Source organism: Littorina saxatilis, linkage group LG5 (assembly GCF_037325665.1).
Source record: "Littorina saxatilis isolate snail1 linkage group LG5, US_GU_Lsax_2.0, whole genome shotgun sequence".
In the NCBI taxonomy this organism is placed as follows: domain Eukaryota; kingdom Metazoa; phylum Mollusca; class Gastropoda; order Littorinimorpha; family Littorinidae; genus Littorina; species Littorina saxatilis.
The window spans coordinates 31,467,810-31,493,313 of NC_090249.1; the positions used below are offsets into that span (position 1 = coordinate 31,467,810).

Below are 25,504 nucleotides of genomic sequence, written 5' to 3' on the forward strand. Positions count from 1 at the left end.
AACAACAAACTGTTCATGATAATTCACACTTTCACCAATTGTTCAGCATACACTAAACCTTTGACAATCCTCAGCAAAAAGCACACTCACGCAACGCTCACAAACACAGCACCTTCATTACAAAGTGCTTGTCGGCAGTGTGCCTAGAACCACAAGTTGTTCATGATTCACCCTCTTGCCAATCTACTGCACCCCCAAAACTGTTGACTAGTGTCACACGGCAACAAAGTCTCCTTCACAAGATAAGCACCGTCATGAAAACTGATTGTCGGCAGTCTACCTAGAACATGAAGCCATCCAGACCATCATCATCATCTCTTCTGCTCCCTCCGAATCTTCTCCCCCCTCCACCACCCCTACCACCTCCACCAAAACCGCGTCCTCCCCCACCCCCTCTAAACCCACCACCGCCGCCACCAAAACCACCCCCACCACCACCACCCCTGTACCCACCCCCACCCCCACCCCTGAACCCACCCCTACCCCCTCCTCGGCGACCATCACGTTCGTCTCGTTCTTGACGGACTTTGAAGCGCTCTGCCATTTCAATCAGTTCATCGGGCACCTCCTGAAATTTACAGCACAAAATATGCTCAGCAAACGGTGATGACAAGCCGAGTACACTTTCATTCAAGGGAAATATACAATGCATTTTTTATCTTTAAATTCAAGGGCTTGAAGGCAAAAGTCACATATGCATGTAATGCTTCACTTTTCTGTGATCAGTTATGCATATTTTTGTGCGCTATTGTCTTGTTTCCTTAGCACTGGTGTTCTTTTCTTACTTGATCTTTACAAAAGTTGACGATAAGACATAGTGCTTTACATCAATTAAAAACCTAAAAAAAAAATCTGAAAATCGGGTGGTAAAAAGGGGAGGGGTCTTACAATGGAGGTCAATTTACAGAGGTAATCAACAGGAAGTCTGAGAAACAGGCATGGGAGTTGAAAAAAGTAAAAAAGGCTGAAAATTTGTAAGTAATGGCAAAGTCGACGGAGCAAAGCGCCTAGCCCTGCTAGGAAGGTTCGGGGGCATGCTCCCCCGGAATTGTTTTTCTCCAAAGAACCCAAATGGTGCAATTTGGTGTCTTCTAAGCTCCAAGTTTGCCATTAAATTCAGTTTTTAGAACCATTTTTGCGTCCCCCATTTATTTTTTCGGCGGACACTTTTGCTTTTTCGGCGGAACAACAAAAAATTCGGCGGAAATTTGTCTTTCGGCGGACAATTCCCATGCCAGGAGAAAAAAGGTCTTAAATTGGGGGTCTTAAAAGGGGGGTTCCACTGTACCCGAAATAACTGTTTTCCAGGTTGAAAAGTTCTAGACCAACCTGATTGGCCTCTGCCATGATGTTGATCAACTGCTGGGCACTCCTCCAGTCACCTCGCGTCAGGAATGTGATAGCTATTCCCGTGCGCCTGCAACAACACACAGTGATTATTGACTTCAACAACTAAAGTCTATCAATTTCTCGTGTTTTTGAACAATTTGCTCTGGGATTTTGTCTTCCTTAGGTGTGTTTTTTGTTTTCTGAGACTGCTTTTCAGTCGCATGATTTATTCACCCATAACTTCAATTTTACTTGGGCTGGTAGTGTAGTAGCAAGAAAACAGGATTTTTCATTGGGTTTTTTGTCTGTCGGTTTAATCATCCCATTTTTCAGCAGCAAGTCACATTACTGCCCCCAAAGAAGTCCATATGGTCAGGTGTGACAGCAGCAAGTCACATTACTGCCCCCAAAGAAGTCCATATGGTCAGGTGTGACAGGTACACAATATCCGGTACCTTCAAACTAAGACAAAATCTTCACTTCCTTCACAATTCAAAGTCAGAATCTGTTTAGATGCATGTATGTGCTTTATCAAACACAGTTCCATGCAGAGTGCTGGCCTACACATGACAAACAGTTTGCAATTGCCATCAACTGAACTTGCTGTTATTATACCAGGGGTCACTCTCGTTGCAATATTTTGCATCAATCACTGCGCAAAATAGCTCTTTTTCTGCATCAAACAATGCAAATCACTCAAAGTCAGCATGTACACATTAGCAAATGTTTAACACAGATCTTTACATTTTAAAGCACAAAGAAATCTAGTTAACCTGACGCTCTTTTGTTTTATTCAAAATAAATAACGTTTCAATGTAAGCCACTTACCCTGCCCTGCCTGTTCGACCAATGCGATGAACATACTCCTCAATGTTGCGTGGGAAGTCAAAATTCAGCACATGCCTGCAAAGTACCATTCCGTTGAAGCACAAAACCCGCGCACACGTCCATACACATATTAATATAAACACAAAAATACACAAACACGCTCTGACATGTGCAAGCACACACACACACACACCCACACAGAGGCTGTAAAGTGTCACAAGCGCAGAAATGCTTGAACTGGTAATTGAATGTGGGCTGATATTCTCCAAATTGAACTGTATCATAAAAACGTTCTTGAGAAGTTTAGTAAAATTGCAGTGAAATCAAGTTTAAAAGACAATGACCAATCTTTGCATGTCATCTCCCAACTTCTGAGTCATTGAAACCAACAACAGATCTGCAACAAATGTGAGCAGTAATCCAAAGCCACAGAGACATAACTCACGTGATGTCCTTGACATCCAGGCCACGAGATGCAACGTCTGTAGCCACCAGGATGCGAACAAATCCACTCTTGAATTCCTCCAGCGCCGTAACTCTGTCACACTGCTCCCTGGAGTCAAAACAAAAACATTCATGAGCAAATGTCAATATTATGCCCATCTGTTGATACAACCTGAATCATCAGCAGCAACTCTTATAACAATCTGATCTAAAGATACCCAAGCCAGAAGTGATAGGTGTGGGCTTATCAGCTCAGACTAAAAGTTTCAATACAAAAACAATGATTCACTCTACAAGTAAATATTTTTCTGCTTTTTTTTAGTACATTGCCCGTGTGCTCTCTCTCCATCTCTATCTTTCACGCGCACACACACACATGCTCGCACGCACTCACACACACACCACACAAAAATAATAAAAACAAGAAAACAAACAAAAAGCAATGGAAAAGGCACCAACCTGTCTCCATGGATACACTGACACATGATGTTGCTCAAAGCCAGGTCACTTGAAATATCATCCGCTCTGCAAAATTACAGAAAGTTCTATAAATTTACAACACTAATGTGTAGAAAAAAAATACGTAAATCTTGAAATCAATCATTAAAACACATCCCTCAGACAACTGTGGTACTGCAACAGAGGAGTTACCAGCAGTATAAGATATAAAAGTATGTGTAGCACCTTTGCACTGATCTTATATAAGTTCTGATCTGAAAACCATATGAACCTTCTATATATATATACGACTAGTGTCTGTGTGTCTGTGTGTCTGTGTGTCTGTGCGCGATGCGCGGCCAAGGTTCTCGATGGATCTGTTTCAAATTTGGTGATCATATTCAGGTACACCCTGGACACAACCTGGTCGATGAGATATTTCAACACGTGTTCTCAGCGCGCAGCGCGGAACCGATTTTGGTTCCACCTCAGCTATTTTGGTTCCACCTCAGCTTACCCGGGCCCCCATACCGACACACCATAGCCGCTACACCACATCACAACGCCAAAGTTCTCGGTGGTTCTTTTTCAAATTTGGACACCGTATTCAGCTACACCCCGGACACAATATCATCGATGAGATATTTCAACACGTGCTATCAGCGCGCAGCGCTAAACTCATGTTCGTTTTTGTGTTTATTTCACCATTATAAGTAACTCTTCCTTATCTTCTCCAGTGTTTGGCGTTTATCTCCCTTCCTTCGTGTGGCTTTCCCGTTCAGTTGTAAGTTACTATTTATTTTTAGAATGTCACTGCGCTGTCCAGAACGCTTCCCTTGCACCCGTAAGTTGTTCTTACTGTCAAAGTGAAAAGGTCGAATCAATTTATAGCCACGCGAAAAATACACTCTCACCTATCTCTATATATTTATAGATACAGATATGCATATATATATACGGCTTCTCTGTGTGTGTGTGTGTTTGTGTGTGTGTGTAGGCAAAAACCTATGTATTATAGAGTTCTGTTTGTGATGGGGTCTAGCGGCTTTTGTCTGTCTGCATGTTCTGGCATGTGAGAAGCCACAGCAGATAATATAGGGCTAAGAAATAAGCTCTAAAATTCTCAATCCCGTTTGACAGGACTTCGCCTTTCAAAGGTGATTGTGGTGAACCGCCACGCTGTCTGTCTCTGTCGCGCCGTTCACCCCAAATTCCCGTTTCTGAGAGTGACTATTTTTAGAATGTCACTGCGCTGTCCAGAACGCTTCCCTTGCACCCGTAAGTTGTTCTTACTGTCAAAGTGAAAAGGTCGAATCAATTTATAGCCACGCGAAAAATACACTCTCACCTATCTCTATATATTTATAGATACAGATATGCATATATATATACGGCTTCTCTGTGTGTGTGTGTGTTTGTGTGTGTGTGTAGGCAAAAACCTATGTATTATAGAGTTCTGTTTGTGATGGGGTCTAGCGGCTTTTGTCTGTCTGTATGTTCTGGCATTTGAGAAGCCACAGCAGATAATATAGGGCTAAGAAATAAGCTCTAAAATTCTCAATCCCGTTTGACAGGACTTCGCCTGCAGAGGTGATTGTGATGAACCGCCACGCTGTCTGTCTCTGTCTCGCGATTCACCCCGGCGAAGCCGGGTATTCCTCTAGTTCATATATATATGCGTTTGTAGTTGAAACTATTTCCACAAAGTCAAAGAAAAAACCCTGATTTCTCTGCAATTAATTTTCTTTGGGAATAAACTAACCTTAAAATTAAGTTTAAATTTCAAATATCAGACAGATATCTTGCCCAATACAATTTGTACTTACTTGACTTTCTTTCCGACGAACACAATCACTTTGTCCTCAGGTTCCATGTTGGCCAGGAAATCAAACAGCTGGGAAAACAACATCAAGCCTTTCACCATTATTTCAAAACAGATGGCAGAAAGCTATTTCACACATAGTATTCACACATAGTATTCACACACACACACACACACACACACACACAAACCCACATTTTCTCTCTCTCTCCATTTTTCTTTTGCAAGAAATAATGAGTGTGTGTTGTAGTAAATCTTAAGCCTACACCTTTGCATAAAGTTTGTCTTCTCACTAACATCAATCAATCAATTCATCCATCAGTCAATTAATCTCTTACTAACTTACTGACTGACTATGGGAGACTGATGGCACTTTATTTCAAAAAGAAAAACAGATTACAACAATCTGAGAGACAGACAGACAGACAGACAGACAGACAGACAGACAGGCAGAGAAACAGAGTGACAGAGACACAGAGAGTGAGTGCGCGTGTGTACATGACTGCTTGCACAGAAAGTCTGTGCTGTTGTTGTTCATGGTGCATGTCATATTTACACAACTCACATAATCTTTCTTCTCTTCGTCAGTCATGAAGACCACCTCTTGTCTCACACTGTGCACAGCCTGAAAAACACAGCAAAGTTTGCATGATTGTCAGACAGCAATCCCCATTAAAAACACAGCAAAGTTTGCATCATCGTCAGACAGCAATCACCATTAAAAACACAGCAAAGTTTGCATCATCGTCAGACAGCAATCCCCATTAAAAACACAGCAAAGTTTGCATCATCGTCAGACAGCAATCACCATTAAAAACACAGCAAAGTTTGCATCATCGTCAGACAGCAATCCCCATTAAAAACACAGCAAAGTTTGCATCATCGTCAGACAGCAATCACCATTAAAAACACAGCAAAGTTTGCATCATCGTCAGACAGCAATCACCATTAAAAACACAGCAAAGTTTGCATGATTGTCAGACAGCAATCCCCATTAAAAACACAGCAAAGTTTGCATCATCGTCAGACAGCAATCCCCATTAAAAACACAGCAAAGTTTGCATCATCGTCAGACAGCAATCACCATTAAAAACACAGCAAAGTTTGCATCATCGTCAGACAGCAATCCCCATTAAAAACACAGCAAAGTTTGCATCATCGTCAGACAGCAATCACCATTAAAAACAACCATCAACAAAAATAAGGCATCCCAACTTTCTCAAAAATGAACATTAAACTATTGCACCTAATCGAATATCACTTCACTTTGAGATAATAATGGGCAAATGGCAACAAAACCTCAGTGGTAACAAAAGTAACAATTAAAATGTGTAAATAAAAGAAGCCTGTATGTACAGTGGAAACCCCATTTTACGACCTCCCAAAATCTGAGAAAATAGGATCTTTAAAAGGAGTCAGTCTTAAAAAGGAGGTAATTTTACAGAGGCTATGTGAACAGACAATCTGAAAACGCAAGGTCCTAAAAAGGGGGTATGCGGGGGGAGTTGGGTATGAAATTGGGGGGTCTAAAGGGGTCTCAACTGTAGTGTAAGTACACCACACTCAGTCAACTTATTTTAAAGGGTGAAATAAGTTTCTCCTCAGTAAAGCACGCACTTTAGACAGAAAAAGACCCAGTGCTTACCGCAAGGTCCAGTGTGCCCACATGTACATGGATGGGGTTCTTCATGTACTGATTGGCCAGTCTCTGCACGTCTTCTGGCCAGGTGGCGCTGAAAGTAAAGACACCAACCACAAGTTGTAGATGACCCACAATAAATTCGCAAACATTCCACTGAAATTTTGGGCGTGGGCGTTGCTTGGTGTCCAACATAGAAGAGAGTAGACTCTGGGAAATAAATCCCATTAACGTACCCGGGTTCCAACCCATGTCAATATCATCAAACTGGTTTCAAGGCTGGGGCGCTACCGGCTGAGCTACAGACCCACCTTGTATTGATATCCCTAACTGCGTTCACATAAGTATGCACAAGAGCACAGGCACACGCACCAGTTTGCAAAAGTGGCATCGTACGCCACAATTTCAAATACTTGAAACTATGCTTCTTTTGAAACACATTGCTCACAGTTAAAGAGCACAATTCAAACCAGACACAAATGGCACTTTATCTAAGGTGCTCTTCTCCAAACAAAGATGCTCTTTAGGGATGTACTCTCTCTAGAAGGCATGCTTCCATCAGAAGGCCTCAAATAGCAGGTAGCGCTGTGGTACTGACCTTGTCATGACCGTCTGGCGGTCAGGTCTGATGTCCAGCAACACTTTGCGGATGTCCGGTTCAAATCCCATGTCCAGCATTCGGTCTGCCTCATCCAGAACCTGCCATGGAAAAAATTCAATCAGCACATTATGCAACAGAATTGCTGGGTCATCCATTTTGGGCACAAGTGAATTTGCATATAATAATCAAGTCACCTCCAAACAAAGAGTCATTTATTTGTACTTTTCCAGCATTGTCGGTTAATAATAAAGTTCTCTCTTTTGTGAAAACAGTATTTGGGTATTTGGTATACTAATACTTATTGTCCGTGGAAATTCAGGAAGATATTCCCAAGGATAGCGTGCAGCAACAGAATACTGCTACCCTTTTCTTCTGTCGGAGTGTATTTGTTTGGGCATCACCCATTCTGGAGTTGTGTCACGCCAAGTCGCCCAGTAAGGGCAGAATGAGTGGATTTGCACAAGATTAAGTGACCTCTCACAACTAGTGTTGCTTATTCTGTACGAGAGATGTTCAGCACCGCCTGTTATGGGATGGCCCATAATGGCAGGAGTGATTGAATTCAAGCTAAAACAGCCAGACAGTAATAATGGCAAGTGAGTTGAGAAACAGCAAGGACTGAACTATGAGCAGCCTGCAGGGCGGAGCACTCACCAAGTAGGTGATGGACCTCACGTTGATGACTTCATTCTCAATCAGGTCGTTGAGTCGCCCAGGTGTGGCCACAATGATCTCCACACCTTTCTTCACCGTGTTGATCTGCTCTCTGCGGTTGCCGCCGCCGTACACACACACACTGTGGGCAGACACAAAATGGGAATAGTTTCAATCTCCATGCACATTGTAACACAGACTGGAAAACCAAAATGATTGCTTTTATTTACCACAAGCCCAAAAATAGCAAGTGAGATGAAAGTCGCTTGTTCATTTCAATGCTTGTTATTCTCTCAAGTTCCAAGAGAATGGTTCCGAATGACTCTCACTTTCTCTATTACACTTGTCGTATGCATTTAGAGCGCTTACTTCCCTTTATCAGATCATGCGAGAGTTATGCAGAACCAATCTCCTGGCACCTGAGAGAATAACAACCATTGAAATGAACAAGCGACTTTCGTCCTCCATTTGACTCTTCTTGCACATGTCATATGCATGTACAGCGCTTACTTCTCTTGGTTTCTCATGTCTTAAAATAGCCTTCTCTCTCATATGATTTATGTTCAACATTACTGGACGGTATCTAGCAATATTTATTACGTAAAGAACTACTGCCACACACCCTAGAGGCCTTCCCATATTGAGCTCAAAGTTGACTACATAAAGACTTTGCAATTTAAAAAAAAAAATCAGCTTTGTAAAATAGACTTTGCCCAATTAATATCAGGGGAATAATATCTCTGTGAATTAATATGACTCCCCTGCGACAAAGACTGACCTTTTGATTCCTTTGTAGTTGATCTTGAGGACTTCCTCCTGAATCTGCAGGGCCAGCTCTCTGGTTGGACACAGCACCAGCACAGTGGGACCTGTCCGCTTTGGGCGTGGCCTGAGGGAAAGGACAAAAATACAAATATATTTCAATGAACATATCCAAACCCAAACTTTAAGGGCAAAGATAAGTGTTCATCTCTTGGATCAATATTATTTGTCTGTGGTGTATCTTGTTCATCCCCCTTTAAGGATCGATAGATGGAGGTTCTTAATAGTGAATGTTTCGTTTTGTCAATTAACTCATTGTCTCCCAGGCGTACCCACTCATATGGCTCTATCTGACCTGGTACGGATATATCCGTACACACAGTCACTTCAGTCGCTTCCTGTAACGTCGATCTAAAGCCTGCATTCCATCGTGTTGATACACAGTTTTTACACAGGTACTACAATTCTGAGTGACCTGCTGCAGCACAGCTGGTCTCAGCTAAAAAAAATTGGTCAACATAGGTGGGGTAGAAAGTGTTAAACCTTCCATAAACTAACGTTTCTTGAACCCAAATTCACAGAATACATTGAATTTTGACATTTCTGCGCAAAACAGAAGCAGGTATTTATAAATAATAACTGAACAAGCCTGATGCCATCCTGCAAAATCGCAGCACAGACAAAGTTGGGTTTCCATACACTGACAGTGACTTGATAAAATAAGGTATTCCAGGCCCAGTCAATTCAGTTGTAAGATGTCAACACACAAGCTCTCTATCTCTCTCCTTCTATCTCTCTCTGCTTGTTTGTGCTCGCGCCTCATAAGGAATGTTAAAAAAACAAAAACGCAAATTCTGTATTTAAAAAGTTACATGTGAACACAGATCTTGAGAAAAACAACAACAAAACAACCCCTCCCCCCCCGCCTCCCCCATACAACAGAAAAAAACACCTGAAATGGTGTCTAGGTATCATGGTGTCTTGGTATCTGAAATAGAATGTCTGCCATTTCCTAATGCTGACGTCTTGCTCGATCTCACGAAGTGCAATGTCTCTCTCTTTGAAAAATGAAGTCCTGAATGCAAGGCTGGTGTTGCCTGTGTAGATCTATCAACACACTGAACGCTGCCATTCACGCAACATACTTACGTGGTCTGACCGTCAATGTGTACCAGGGCTGGCAGCAGGAATGCCAGCGTTTTCCCTGTTCCTGTCTGCAATCATCAAAACATCACAACCATCAACACTGTCATCAACACTCTGTCTGCACTCAACAACTCAAACATGCTTATTTTACTTTTTGTTCTTTCTTCCCTTTTTTTCAGGTTACATTTTTCTTTTCTGTTTTCTATCTTTTTCCTTTATTTTTATAATTTTCTTTTGGACCACAATGCTAACCCCCAAAGTTGACTGTGAGTCTGCTGAACTGGTTCAAGCACCAATTCCAACAACTTACAACAGAGCCTCATCAAACATTGTAACAGGTAACTATAACACACACACACACACACACACACACCCCCCCCCCCCCCCCTCTCTTTACTGTATCCTGAAATCAACACCATTAGCAGAAACTATTTTCAACAAAAAACTTCCTGGTAAAGTAGCACAGAAAACATGAAGCCCCAGTTCAGGACACATACCTGGGCAATTCCAATCAGATCATTACCAGACATCAAAACTGGCCACGCCTGTGCCTGCAAACAAAAATTTAGAAAATTAATTACAGATCTACATATAAAAATGTAAAGCAATTCCCACATGTCTACAGCCAACGCTACTCTCTCTCTCTCTCTCTCTCAAACACACACGCACGCACACACAGAGTGATAGTGTAAACCAGTGATTCCCAGAACTTTACTCCCTGAAATCCCATATTTGATCTAAACTAAAATCATCACCTGGTACCCCCTGACCAAAACTTACCATCTACTTTTTAAAATGCGGACAGCAAAGTCACTGCCTGCCTGCATGCACATACACATAGACACACACAAGTAGATGTGGGCCGTATTGCTAAGATTCTTAACTCTTAGGAAATAACTTCTTGGAGAAATAGCGTCTAATGCTCGCTTTTTTGCTACAGTGCTCCCTGCCATTGGCGGCCCCCGAAATGAGTGATACCATTCCCTCCCATACAACATCCCCTGCAGACCTGTTTACCCCCCCAAAATTGTGACAGAGTAAGGGGCACGTCAAACAAATAGTAATCTGATGACCAAAATAGTAATGAAGTGGTTACCAAACACCAATATTAGCAACACCAACCTAACTTGAAGCACATTTGAAAATTGTAGTCCGGACACAAATTTTGTCCGCAAAATCTTTAAAAAGAGTAATACATTTCTCCAAAATATTAAGCGTAAACAGGCCTGCACCTACAATAAAAGGATAGATTGGCACTGGTAATGGTAGGGACCTCCGTAAATGTCCTGGCATTGTACTCTCCCTTGCATTGCCTGCATCTACATGTTCAACGTTCACATTCCTCACAATGTCATTCAATGGACGGATTATCTTCTGCAAAAGCGTTTTCGATCTTCAGAGTGATGATCTGTGGTATGTGTCCAAGTGGAGGGATGGTCTTATCCAAGGTAAAAGCCTGGCCAGATCTATGATAGTGAGCAAGGGAAGGACCGTGCCTTAAAAGCAATCTCTCTCATTCTGACTTACCTGAATTGGAGAAGGGTGTTGAAAGTTTTGCTTGTAAATCTGTTCCAGTATCAGTGCTGCACACACAAAATTTCTGTTAGCGTCCTGTTAATAATGTATAACCAGCAGCACTCTCCACTACTCTGAGAATGGATCACAGGCACATCTTTCAGATCAACACCAAAGCACTAGCTTACACTCAAAGGTTACTTACTTACACACTCCAAAATCAACTAGAATGAAAAAATATTGTCCATTGAACTGTTGTTGTTTTTTGTTCCCAATTCACTTCTTTATCTTCCATCTGTCCAGTCGATGGACAGATGGAAGGATGGCAGAATGGCAGAATTTTAAGTCTTTTATTCAACTGTGATGATTGATTTTTGAATCTGTATTTTCATTTCCCCCAAGACATCAAAGATAAAGCATTGCAAGATTAATCCATACATTCAACAGGTAAGAGGCCAAAAACAAATTACAATATCTACCCAGAAGTTGAACAACTTACGATAGTGAGAAAAGGCATCTTCAAACGTCATGACGGGGTTGGGTATAGGAACCTCTGGGCAGTCCTCATTGGACACGATGATATTGTTGTTTTGCTCTCTGTACAAATGAAGCAACAGATAATGAATGAGAAAACCAAACTGCTAGCTTTATTCTCATTAAATCTATCACATGTAACTATTGCTAATAAGTTTGAAAATGCAAACTTTCAGATACAGACAGCACCTCTACATGAACGATCAAGGTCTGTTATGAGCCTTGCCGGTGACGCAGGGGCAGGACATGGATATATACCTTCTCCGAGTCATCACATATTTATTTATTTATTTATTTACGAGGATTTATATCGCGGACGTATCTCACCACACAAGGCGACTCAAGGCGCATGTTACCTATTAATGCCGTGTGAGATGGAACTTTGTACACAATATATCACGCATTCACATCGGCCAGTAGATCAACAGCCTATAGGCGCTGCATCCACCTTTCACGGCCTATTATTCCAGGTCACACGGGTATTTTGGTGGACATTGTTTATCTACGCCTTTACAATTTTGCCAGGAAAGACCCTTTTGTCAATCGTGGGATCTTTAACGTGCATACCCCAATATAGTTGACGCGTTTCCATCCATGCCTGGGTTTGAACCTGTGATGGATCACAAGTCCAGTGATCTTTTAGTTGAGCTACAATGACACCCCTCTTTCAACCCCCTGATAATTACGAATTTCCTCCATACTTTCATTTTTTCTCTTTATAACCTCTGTAAATGTACCTTCATTTTAAGACTCCTTTTTTAAGACCTTATTTTGTCAGATTTGTTGAGGTCTTAAAAGGGGGGGGGGTCCACTGTACTAAAGCCTCCCTTTCATCTGTGCTTACCTGTACTGGCGTGCGTCCTCTGGGTGCATGTTACGTATGTGTTCCTCCTCCATGTAGAACTCTTTCATCACAGGGGGAAGGTCTGGAAAAACAATACAATAGGTGTCGAGTGTTCCACATCCTCCAAATGTTTAGAGATATCATACGTCTTGGGCAGATAAGAACAGGGTTTCTCGTACCTCCTGTATTAAGTTGGAAGGGTATCAAGTGACAAAAGACACGAGTTCATCAAGTTCTTGAGAAAGATGTCACCTAGCACAATCATGCTATGAAGCGAGCAAAATGTGTTCATACTTGTTAGTATCTATTAACCAAATTCAGATCATCTAATATGTAGGTAAGTCAGACTGTTATTCAACAGGCCTGAGACCTGAATACTGGCATATACTTATACATACACTCACTCTTTCTTATAAATGCAAAAGCATGAACGTGTTTATAAGCTTTTCTATTTAGTTTTTTTCTAAATGTTTTTGCAATAACCGTATACAATGAAAATGAATAAACACTTGTTCAAAGCAAAATGCAAAGTAAAATAGGGAAGACATAAGACATGAGAAGATCAGGACCTACCCTTGAAACGTTCCTGCTCCAGCCTGTCCTTGTTTTCCCTGAGAAAAGTCCAGTCAATTCGAGGGGGCGGAGCCGTCACTTTTTCTGAATCAAGACATCAACAGGGCAATTTTTTTTTAAAATTCTAACCCAAAAAACCTTTCACTGTAAACATCTTGACAAGAACTAGCTGGTCAGCATCACTAGCTTTTATTCATTTCCCCCCCTCCTTTTACCCTGTCTGCACTATCAGTTGGCACTATCAGTTGCCTGTTCACTTTAAAAACTTGTATGCTGAATATCTGTGACTGTCTTGTATTTGGTTTTGAATTGACATTTCCAGAAATTAATCTTTCTCATTTTAGAAAGCTGGCCGACTGTTTCGGATTTAAAAAAAGAAAAAAAAAAAAGAACTTACCTTCCTCCTCGTAGTCATTGTCACCGCCATAAAAAGTGACTCCGCATTTGAAGATGAGCTTCTTGGCTTTATAAATGTCCTCCTTCTGGCCGATGAGCGTGACTTCAATCTCTCCAAACTCGTTCTCCTCTTTTCCTATCTGCAATCAAAAACAAAAACCTTGAACTTTCGGGTAAGCCCTCTTTACTGCAAGTAAAGCTTGTGCTCCAGATGAAAATTACATGAACTGCCTTTTTGATCATAGTTTCACAGGGTTTCATGCAGTTTTACGAGAGCAGTTTAGAAAATTAAGAGCTCTTGTCAAATAAATGGCCGTGGTTGCAAGTGGGGTATGAAAACTCTGCCTGATAAATTGTCAAAGCCGTCAACATGATCATCAGATGACCTCAACTTACAGTTGGCTTCTTACTCAAGCTTAACCACTTGATAGCAAAACTCATTACAAACTACAAAAGAAGACTTGGTCCAAACCTTTATCTTGCAGCCACTGTCTTCCTGGATTTCCTTGATCTTGGAGCCACCTTTGCCTGATTGAAAACAAGACAAATCAGAACAACTGAAAAGTTTGTATGAATCTAACTAACATGCTGTTCTCCATTAGAGGATTGTATGAGGACGAAAAAATACACACTGATCTCTGATCGAACAAGGCGTTTCATAAAGCAGTATTCCCCAAAGGACAAGAAGAACAGATCTACAAGAACCCATCATTTATTCAGGGTAACCAGTCATACTGCAGTTTACAGCACATGAGACAACCTTATTTTGATGGAAGAAAACTGTTAAATATAATCAATCCTAATACGAAAGACCAACTGACAATTTCTTTTCAAGTATTAAAAAAAACAAAATGGTAAAATGTCAAATATTTCTGTTAAATACAGACAGGGAATATACCTAATTTGTTGGTAAGTTTCCTCCCATCAAACCCCCCCCCCCCCCCCTCCAAAAAAAATAAAGGCAATCTATACACATAAAAAGGTAGGACAACAAGCTTGACAGACAGATCTCAATTGGGATGAAGATAATAAATCACATGCGCTCAAACCATCATGCTCCTAACTTTGCAGCTGGAACACTGGATAGCCCTTAATACTAACCTTCAGTAGCAAAAATTTTTTTTTATTTCCTCGCAAACAAATCTTGTTTATAACCTGGAAAGTTCTTGGAAGCAAAGACTCGAAGATAACAATGCCTAACAATGTCAACATTTATCTTCATGCCGGGAAAGTATGCAAAAGAAAACCAAGAACAATCACTTACCAATGATTCTGCCAACATCTTTCTCACCAATGGTTATTACATCTGAAGGACCAGCTTCTGCAAAAAGTTGAAATCAACTTTCAAACTCACCCTATAATCCACAGTCATTACAATAGATGTACTCTTAAATGTGATGTCATATCATGTTGGCTGTGTCACACTTTTCATTTTATTAAGCATACCACGTCTCCCACAGGTAGCAGAAAAGGAACTTGCACCAGGGGATGAGCTGCCTGAAAAACGTTCAATCAATCAATCAATGAGGCTTATATTATATCGCGCATATTCCGTGGGTACAGTTCTAGGCGCTCTGCAGTGATGCCGTGTGAGATGAAATTTTATACGGCCAGTAATTGCAGCCATTTCGGCGCATATTTACCTTTCACGGCCTATTATTCCAAGTCACACGGGTATAGGTAGACAATTTTGCCAGGAAAGACCCTTTTGTCAATCGTGGGATCTTTAACGTGCACACCCAATGTAGTGTACACGGGGGGGAGTTCGGACACCGAAGAGAGTCTGCACACAAAGTTGACTCTGAAATAAATTTCCGCCGAATCTGGGATCGAACTCACGCTGACAGCGGCCAACTGAATACAAATCCAGCGCGCTACCAACTGAGCTATATCCCCGCCCAACGTTGCGTACACATTGCATTTTTCAGGTGCCATATCCTTGTATGCAAACCAGGTCTTGCTTTGTGTCAATCTGTGCAACTGCATATCACTTAAAGTCAGTGCGACCCCTGTTGTACTGTCAGATGGAAATGATCGGGATTAGCGACAGAAAGCAACTTAGCATATATGACAGAGAAAGCAGGAGACACAGTCTGGCTGAGTGCATGTATATATGTCCAGAGGTGTGTGTGTGTGTGTGTGTGTGTGTGTGTGTGTGTGTGTGTGTGTGTACGTTCCTATCCATCAAACCGGGTTCACGGCTAGTTAACACTCAGTAAAAACTGGGTTCTTTTGAAAACTGGGTTCCTCAATCAGGGACCCACTTTTTTTAAGCATGACAAAGAGTGAAAATAAAAAAAATTAAAAAAATAAAAACGTCTTTTTTGACGGAAAGAATGTCATAACCATGTTCAAAATGACATTCTTTCCGTAAAAAAAAAAATAAAAAAACTTTTTTTTTTTGACGGAAAGAATGTCATAACCATGTTCAAAATGACATTCTTTCCGTCCCCTATAGGCGACGAAATAGGTCAAATTTTGTGCCTTTTTTAGTGTAAAATTCGTCGATCCCGGAGCGAGTACTGCACCCAGTGCCGTTGTAGTGCAAGTGCACTACAAAGGCACTGCGCCCAGTGCCGTTGTAGTGCAAGTGCACTACAAACGCACTATCCGTTGTGTGATGTGAGGAACCCAGTTTGGCGGAAAGGAACGTATGTGTGTGTGTGTGTGTGTGTGTGTGTGTGTGTGTGTGTGTGTGTGTGTGTGTGTGTGTGTGTGTGTGTGTGTGTGTGTGTGTGTGTGTGTGTGTGTGTGTGTGTGTGTGTGTGTGTGTGTGTGTGTGTGTGTGTGTGTGTGTATGTGTGTGTGTGTGTGTGTACATGTGTATGCGCAAGATCACTATCTAATATATAGCATACCTTATCATTCTCAAGGGGTGTAAAGTTACCCTGCTGCTCAATTCATTTAAAGGTACTGAACTTGTCAAATCCAGGTGCACGGAGCCCCTGGGGCTTTTAGTCATACCTCAGGCAGCTATCCGTTAGAAGAACTACCAAGTTTCATTGACTTGCACCCAAAGAGTCAAGAACTGCGATTTTTTTACGAATTAATTTCGTACTCGGACCCGGCTGGTCTTGACCTATTTTTGGATCTAAATTTATATCAGGTAGATCACCACATCATGCACAAAAAGACAGTCACAAGCAAACTATGTCAGACGTCATCATGAGTTTGTGTAAAACAAAATGGAGGCCGGAATCACTCAGTTGAATCGAACTCCGACCAAACACCACGTAATAACTAGGTTAATTTATGCACTCGCGTGAACAAGAAACTGTCGAGCTTCACAGATGTTGTCGTTGGGTAGTTTTGGGTTTGTTTTACTACCATAGGAGGATTTTTGAACTGTAAATGCACTCAGCTGCAACAAAAACGCAAAACGAAGGCTGTGAGCTGCACTGTGCCTTTAACTGGAATTGTCTAAAGGAAGGGAGGTAACTCATTCCATAAAACCATGTAAGCAGGAATTGAATATATGGTGACACTCCGAGTGGGTAGCACAAGTATTCAAATGCTTTTGAGGCCATAATGTATTTCAAATGTCCTAAAGTTTTCAATTTACATCAGCAAAGAGGTAACTGATTTTCCCCAAAATGTTTGATTCAGAGTTTTTCTTTCATACGTAGTTCTTAGGATATAGAATTCAGAAAACTCATGTGTGATGGTTCTTGGAATAAATACCGAAGGGCTCCGCTAATACCCCAGGCGAAGCCGGGTCCCGACTGCTAGTTCTATAACAATAATGAACAGACTTGTGTTTGCATCACACTGAAAACAGTACAGGTGAAGGCACTGAATGTGACTTGCTGTACCAGACACCCTCAACTGCAACTACTGACTTGATGGTCAACTACCATGCTTGAGCAGTTCAACTCCTCTTTTCAGACACACCCCCCCCCCCCCCCCCCACCACCACCTTTAAAGGCCCTGTCTCTGACCTGCTGTTTCTCTATAAGCTCTTTAAATTGACATTCATTTTAAGACCACCTTCTTTTTAAGACTCATTTTTCTCCAATCTGTGATGGTCTTCAAAAGAAGGTACCACTGTGCATCTACCAAATTAGGTGGTCACATACCTTCTTGGTTTAAACATAACTTTACCTCCATTGTAACACCGTAAATATATACATGTACAAAGATGGTACTTGGATCCGTATTCAAGCATTCATGATACATACCTTCTTTTGGATCTTTCCTCCAGTTGCTGTTGTTGCTGCCTCGACTTGACCCAAACCCTGCAGAATCATCAACTGTATCACAAGTTTACTTTCACAACCGAAACAGACACAGACATTTTATCAACGCAGACACAAACATTTCCATTGTCACCCCCCCCCCCCCCCCCCTCCCTTTTAGTCCCCTACTCTCAATTCATAAAATACAATCAGAGATACTATAACATACTGCATCAAACATGCAGCACATACTTACAGCAGACCTGCACTGCTGATTTCACTTATGTATCACAGGCATCTTGATCAGTGGAGAAATATTACCAACTGCTTATACAGTGGAAGCCCCTTTAAAGACCCCACATCCCCCTTAAAAGGACTTTCTTTCTTTCTTTATTTGGTGTTTAACGTCGTTTTCAACCGTTCAAGGTTATATCGCGACGGGGAAAGGGGGGGTGGGGGGTGGGGTGGGGATGGGATAGAGCCACTTGTTAATTGTTTCTTGTTCACAAAAGCACTAATCAAAAAATTGCTCCAGGGGCTTGCAACGTAGTACAATATATGACCTTACTGGGAGAATGCAAGTTTCTAGTACAAAGGACTTAACATTTCTTACATACTGCTTGACTAAAATCTTTACAAACATTGACTATATTCTATACAAGAAACACTTAACAAGGGTAAAAGGAGAAACAGAATCCGTTAGTCGCCTCTTACGACATTCTGGGGAGCATCGGGTAAATTCTTCCCCCTAACCCGCGGGTTTTTTAAAAGGACTAGTTTTCTCACATTGTATGAGGTCTTCAAGGGGGACGGGGGCTGGGCTCAAACTACCATATTCACTGTATACATTTTCTTTTTTTATACATATGTACATCTTTTCAACAAAACTTCTCCAAAAATGCTACACAAAACGTTACCGTCAAAACCTGCATTTCAGTTCATCCCAAATAATACTAGCAGCAGCAGGTTCTTCAGACACTTACCACCTCTGGAAGAAGCCTGACTGGGGCAATCTCGAGCAAAGTGACCTTCCTCCCCACATTTGTGACAGGCCCCTCGATTGGCACCGCCCCCACCAGATTGTGAACAATCCCGTGCAAAATGGCCCTCCTCACCGCATTTGTGACAAGCACCTCTGGACCCTGTGGAAAATATAGCAAAAGGTTGGTTTAGTTGTACATGTTGTTACGTACCATCTTATTTTTTTTTAAACCATGCATTTGCTATTTTAGTGATCGCGTCAGCCATTTTCCAAAACAGAATTTCTTCACAAGTACCAGTCCTGGCCCTCACAGAAACGGGTCATTCTGTTACGTCAAAACAAACGTAAAACACAAAGATTGCATTATGTTTGTTGTGAATTAACAGGGCAAACCAAATATTAATAAGTTTGGAAGACAATTTGCTAATTACATTTTCGGTATTTGAGAAATGTTCTTGAATTGAAATTTATGATACTGCTATTCCTGTAACAGAAAGGTATGTTTAACAAGGATTTCAGTCAAAACATTCTCTTAATCACAGGAGCTACAAGAAAATACCAGTCCAAGCGGTAAGCCAGCTTTCTGGAAATCTAAAATATAATTACTACAAAACACAGACAATTAACATTTTTTACCATGGAGAAATAACAATCTCAAATTTAATGAAGATTCATCCATTCCAACCACATCATCAGCATTTTCCCACAGAAAAACAGAAGCATCTATGCTGGCATCTATCATCAACTGCAACTACATAACAAACAAACAAAAACAATCTGAGACAGGTAGACTGATAACGTTTCAAGATTTGAGGACCAAGCTAAGCTTACTGAGCCAAGTTCTTGTTCTTTTGATTGTCTCATTATCATTTTATGTTTTTCCAAAACAAAGATCATCAGGTCGACGCACTAGTAAATCTTTCTTTCTCGTCTACATAGGAGTCCCCCCTTGTAAGACTTCCTTCTTCATAAGACCCTTCTCAGATGTTCTCTTCATAGCCTCTGTCATTTTCATTCTGTAAATATACCTCCATATTAAAGACTCCCTCCGTTATAAGACCTGATTTTCTTAGATTTTTCAAAGTCATAAAAGGGGGTTTCACTGTATAACTAAACATTCAAATAATCTTTCCTACAAACTACATAGAACAAGTACTCTTGTCTGTTACACTCAACGGTCGACTTCATATCACCAATATCCCCTAAAAACATGACACTCATGTCCCACACCCACCGCCACTTCTCTCGGAGTTGGTCCAGGTTCCCTGAGTAGGGGTTTGAATCAAGTCATCCGCCTCCTCGTCCCAGCCCTCCACCTCTGCTGCAGCCTTTGGCTGGTTAAAGATGTGCGTGTTACTCTTAGTTTCTGTCCAACCATCATCCCAACCATCATAATTGTAGCTTGTCTCTGTGGTGTTGCCATTGTTCCAACTCTTGGCTGTAAACAGAGGGACAAAATTTTTTCAGTTTTTACTTGCGCTTCTTTCCATGCATCAGACATGATAAAAACAAATTTTAAAGCATGAAAGCATGCCCTCACTGATAACAAAACAAAAAAAAAGATGCAAAATTGTGCAATAGGGGAATTTTTAAGAACAATTCCAGAAAATTCATGGAATGGAAAAACATGACTGGAGCATTTTTCGCTGGGGGAACATGACCCCAGAGATTGTAGTCTTTCACCAAGTTGGTGGGTTTTTTGTGCCTGGTCAAACTAGTTCTACCAGCAATCACACCATCTGGTTCACCTTCAGTTGGCAACTTACCTTGTCTACTGTCCTGATAGTTGTCTCCCAGGCCTACAAGATCCTCAATCAATCTCCTAGCCTCCTCCACAGCTGCGTCTTCTCCACTGATCTCCACCTTCCGCGTCCCATCGGCCTCGTCATCTCTTGACACCTGTTGGATCATGACCCCAGAAATTGTAGTTTTTCATCAGTTGAGACAGAAATGTTGCTATTATTCAACAAATCCCCCCCCCCCAAAAAAAAAAAAATTCCAGAATTTTAAAGCAGTTCTTGGCCTCACCGTTTCCCCATTGAGAGATAAGTTCTGCAGCTCTGCTGAAATGACAGCAAAGTTTTTGACCATTTAACAAAAGTGTCAGTGTTTTGTCAACTACTGATGCCAAGCAACTTCCCTGGAGCAGTTACAAATAATCCGATGAAAATCACCACTACTAACCTACACTTCTGAGACAAACTGAAAAACTGACAGATACAAAAGGATTATTTGGAAAATGCCCTGCTACATGACATGTACTCATGAGACAGTAATCTTCAACCCATTTCCCTTTCAATTAATGCATCATCATCAACTGAAGGACCTCCAAAAATGATGATTTAGATTGGTATGTGTGACCTCCACAGCACACTGGTAAAAAAAAAGTACCAGATGTAATACATGTAAAAAAAAAAAAAAAAAGAATTTTGAAGTATTCAAATCTTGTGAAGAGTTTGTATTAGGACCTGTGTATTTTGATTCATTTTTTTATTCACCTGTTGATTTGACCCCCCCAAAAGTAATGGGTTTTTTTTAAATGCATATAACTTATTATAAGCCATATGATATATTAAACCAATGGGGAAAAATTCACTCTCGGTCTCATTCAATCAGCCACAATAGACGATATTCTGAAATAATTCTGTCAAGTTTTCATAGGTTGTGGAAGAGTTGCTTTTCATTGGAAACACTGAGGCAAGTTACACGTGACATTCAAGGACAATCACTAGGGAGTGGTGTGTCTCCGACAGATTTCCAGAATTCATCTATTGCTTCAATATTTTGTTTAATTAGAAAACATCCACATCTCTGCTCTCTTTCCTATACATTTTTAAGTAGAAAAACATTTCTGACAAAAATATGTCCTGGGATATAACATGTACAGCAAAATAACCTGCAAAACAGCAGTGTTAATAAACATTAAAAAAAAAGTTCCACCAAAATGGACTGATGGTGATTCTAACCCCGATTACTTGCTCAAGCATAGCAGTTAGCATACTTCATACATTCTGGTTTCCTCTTTCTCACCTGGCTAAAGCATAGCAATTAGCATACTTCACACATTCTGGTTTCCTCTTTCTCACCTGGCTCAAGCATAGCAGTTAGCATACTTCACACATTCTGGTTTCCTCTTTCTCACCTGGCTAAAGCATAGCAATTAGCATACTTCACACATTCTGGTTTCCTCTTTCTCACCTGGCTAAAGCATAGCCATTAGCATACTTCACACATTCTGGTTTCCTCTTTCTCACCTGGCTAAAGCATAGCAATTAGCATACTTCACACATTCTGGTTTCCTCTTTCTCACCTGGCTAAAGCATAGCAATTAGCATACTTCACACATTCTGGTTTCCTCTTTCTCACCTGGATTCGAGCCCTCGTTGTATCTTGCAGCTCTCGAATCTTACTGCCTCCTTTACCTGATAAAAGACAAACACTACATTACTTACAACATAATATGTTTGACAGACAACACAAGAATAACTTAGGTGCTTAATATATCGCCCGTTCTTTTTTTTTTTTAAACCACACAATGATCTGTTTACCCTTAATCCAGTGATTGTGCCAGCCTATTTTCAAACAGGTACTTCAAGTACAAATCCTGGCTCTCACAGAATCCTGTCAGTGTCACTCTTGTTAGTGTTACGCCAGTTGATATTTAGATTAGGCCCTCCATTAATATTTATTTTAGGCCCCCCAAAATAAAATGTTTGTGTCCGATGACAAGGCCAAACAAATTAAGGTCAGTAGGTCAGCAGGTACTTTTTTTAAAATTTGGTTGAAGTCTGTTTATTAAATATTCACAGGCGCATGTGGTTTTTTATTGGCTGGAAATCAAACAAGCTGGGTTCACCTGGACGTCAGAGAAGAGTAACTTTTTCTGGTAATGTAGTAAAGTCTGCAAAATCGAGTTTTTGCATTATTTGTTAATTTTGTTTCACATGTGAAGTGGAATATATGATCAACCAAGAAAGGCAAGGTATCAACAGCTGGGTTTTTTAATTCTAAATTCATGTACAATTTTGATGCACAGGTACCATAAGTTTATTTTGAAACCTGGCCTAGTTTTCTCAACACAATTCCAAGATTTCATTCATCACTGTTCTTCTTCTTCTTTATGTTCGTGAGGAAATCCCTTTACAGGGCAACGATCCTCATTTTGGTTGGTGCGCCTAATTTCCCTGGAGTGAAAGATAAAAGTGGATAGTGTACCTACGAAAATCAAAACGGTGGTGGGTTGGTAGGCAAGCTATTGCTTTCACTATTTGCCGTGGCGCCCGATTTCAGGCCCTGGACTGAGGGGCTAGCCTACCAGTACCACCCAGCGCTACCTAGCGCAACTGGGCCCCGACAAAACAATACAAACAGGACGAACAATATGGAGCAAGAGTAATAGATTCAACCTATGTCACTTCTAACAGGGACCTATATTTAGATATAGGTCTATGCTACAAGAGTTGATTCCATTCAATGATTCACTCAGTGATTCAGAAACTTGATCTGGTGCGGTGCGGCAAACGCTATTAGTATTACCAATAGTATTAGTATTAACGTGAAGAGCAACTTTCGGTTTAAACTGAACGTAAACTGAAATCACGGAATAGACTCTGGCTCAGAGAAAATTAACTGCACGCACAGTTTTGAGAGGGTACATGGCTTGAAGGTTGTTTTGCACAATACACTTGCAAATGCAGGAACATGAGGAAGGAAGGAATGTGTAGCCTAAGCTTCACAGGTACAGACTTACCGATGATTTTCCCACAGTTTTGTGAGGCCACAAATAGTGTGGAACTCGATCCATTGTTTGATGATGGAAACCTCACATTATCTCTGGTTTCCCTCTGTCTGCCGCGGCCAAACCCGCCCCCAAATCTTGACATTTTATGTGCAACAGAAATGAAATTCGACACACTTTCAGTTCCACACAGTTTTCTTCCCGCGACGGAAGCGGAAGTAGAAGAGAAGAGAAGACAACTTTTCTGTCCAATCAGAAAGGCCGATGGAAAAAGTAGAAGACAGACAATGGGTGTCAAAGGTCAAAAATCACCCAAATCTGACCCTTGAAGACCTATTTCTGATACCGATTGACAAAAGAAATCGACTTATATGTTGCTAATGTTTTGCCTGTGATATTTTTTGTGTTGAAATAAGTGTGGAAATAATGAGAGACTTGAATCCATTCAGGCCCTGGACTGAGGGGCTAGCCTACCAGTACCACCCAGCGCTACCTAGCGCAACTGGGCCCCGACAAAACAATACAAAAACAGGACGAACAATATGGAGCAAGAGTGATAGATTCAACCTGACTTTATACAGACTGACTCACTCAGTTACAGTATAATAGCATGCCGGCCCTGCAAGATTTAAATAAACGAGGGCTAGGTAATAGACGACATTCGGCAATAACTCTGTTCATGATTTTCAGCGGTTTGATAGATTCCCTTTTACAAGAACAAGCCGGCTTTTCAGAACGAGGCAAAGCCGCATGGTGCCGCCACGTGACCGAGGCTTCCCCGGCCCGGACTGATCCGGCGACCTGACGCCCGAACAACTCACTCTGATGTGTATGTTATGCAGCAAGTTGAGCACAATAGTGATACCTATTTCTTTTGGTGAAATCAGTTTTCACGAGTTCACTGTCTATTTGTTACGTCAAGTTAAAGAGTCGCTTGGCGGCCGGCGTAGTGACCCGGCCGCTCAGTCACGGCAACGTGTTTTGACTCAGTTTGAGCCTGAGGTCACGTGGGTGGCTTGAGGTCACGTGAGTTGAGGAAAACGCACGTGCTTAGCACACGCAAACCGTGCGGCTTCCAGTGATCAGCAAGCAATCGGCGGCGAAGCGTGGCTCCGCTATGTATTTCAGTCAGTTTCGAAAGAAAAGGGTATCATATTGAGCTCTGCATAACATACCGTCAGTGTTCAAAACAAACCTCGTAACCACCATTTTTCTGATTTTCGTTTTTTTGCATCATTGAAATCGTAATTTTTTTTCCTACCTTCTGAAACAAAAATCAAATAAATATGTTGCCTAATTAGTTAATTAAGCTGCTGTAAACAAACCTCATAACTCAAACCCGTTTGCGCGGGCTTTCAACTTTACCACTTAAGGGATCTTACGAGGTTTTCTCGGAAAGTGGTGGTAATTTACAAACCTCGTATTGGCTTTTACGAGGTTTTCGTGAACTGTTTTGGTGGGAAATTGATCAAAACATCCGGGTTTCGAGGTTTACGTCTACACGAAAGCAGCCTGGTCTTGAGAGAAACTGAAGTAGTGCTCCATTTTCCTTGCTGAAAATACGAAGACAAGTCATTTAACTTGGCTTTTCCATTCCTAATTGAGCAATGTTAATTGTGCTTGATTGACTATGCCGTCCATGATATAGAAAAGAGAGACACAATTGTTTCTTCCAAGCAAATTTGGTTCCCGCTATAGCCCTACCGCCCCTTTCTCTCTCTCTCTCTCTCTCTCTCTCTCTCTCTCTCTCTCTCTCTCTCTCTCTCTCTCTCTCTCTCTCTCTCTCTCTCTTTCTCTCTCTCCTTCTCTCTCTGTATCTGTCTGTCTGTCTCTCTGTATCTGTCTGTCTGTTTCTCTCTCTCTTTCTTGCTCTCACTCTCACTCTCTCTCTCTCTCTCTCTCTCTCTCTCTCAGTCTCTCTCTCTCACACACACACACACACACACACACACACACACACACACACACGTCGCCACGCACACGCGAGCGAACAGGGGTACACGTGCATTCGTGATAGCGTTTTATTTACGATATTTCAATGTTTGTTTGTAACGTTCAACACTCATTTTCCGATGTTTTTGATT

The 25,504-nt window shown here is 41.3% G+C and overlaps 1 protein-coding gene across 1 annotated transcript; it reads right to left on the bottom strand.

Moving 5' to 3' along the window:
- Positions 1 to 280: 280 nt before the first annotated feature.
- Positions 281 to 23,646, bottom strand: LOC138967733 (probable ATP-dependent RNA helicase DDX43). The gene is made up of 26 exons (XM_070340388.1): positions 23,433 to 23,646; positions 22,049 to 22,104; positions 20,449 to 20,581; positions 19,917 to 20,120; positions 18,684 to 18,842; positions 17,704 to 17,760; positions 14,790 to 14,846; positions 13,998 to 14,053; positions 13,527 to 13,665; positions 13,130 to 13,213; positions 12,557 to 12,638; positions 11,678 to 11,775; positions 11,191 to 11,246; positions 10,161 to 10,214; positions 9,667 to 9,731; positions 8,534 to 8,644; positions 7,756 to 7,897; positions 7,099 to 7,199; positions 6,507 to 6,594; positions 5,427 to 5,486; positions 4,866 to 4,933; positions 3,061 to 3,126; positions 2,603 to 2,710; positions 2,158 to 2,232; positions 1,330 to 1,417; positions 281 to 568 (listed from the first exon to the last, which is right to left on the bottom strand). Exons 1-26 carry the CDS (start codon positions 23,563 to 23,565, stop codon positions 281 to 283), a joined length of 2,628 nt encoding a protein of 875 aa, XP_070196489.1. The 5' UTR covers positions 23,566 to 23,646.
- Positions 23,647 to 25,504: the final 1,858 nt, after the last annotated feature.

What these genes read in the sequence shown, in the direction of transcription:
- LOC138967733 (XM_070340388.1), bottom strand. Translation starts at nt 23,565, where the DNA reads ATGTCAAGATTTGGGGGCGGGTTTGGCCGCGGCAGACAGAGGGAAACC. An exon ending in GAGGACGCACGCCAGTACAG is followed by an intron (nt 11,776 to 12,556) that starts GTAAGCACAGAT and finishes TCATTTGTACAG; the next exon opens with AGAGCAAAACAACAATATCA. An exon ending in TTCGTCGGAAAGAAAGTCAA is followed by an intron (nt 3,127 to 4,865) that starts GTAAGTACAAAT and finishes GTAATTTTGCAG; the next exon opens with AGCGGATGATATTTCAAGTG.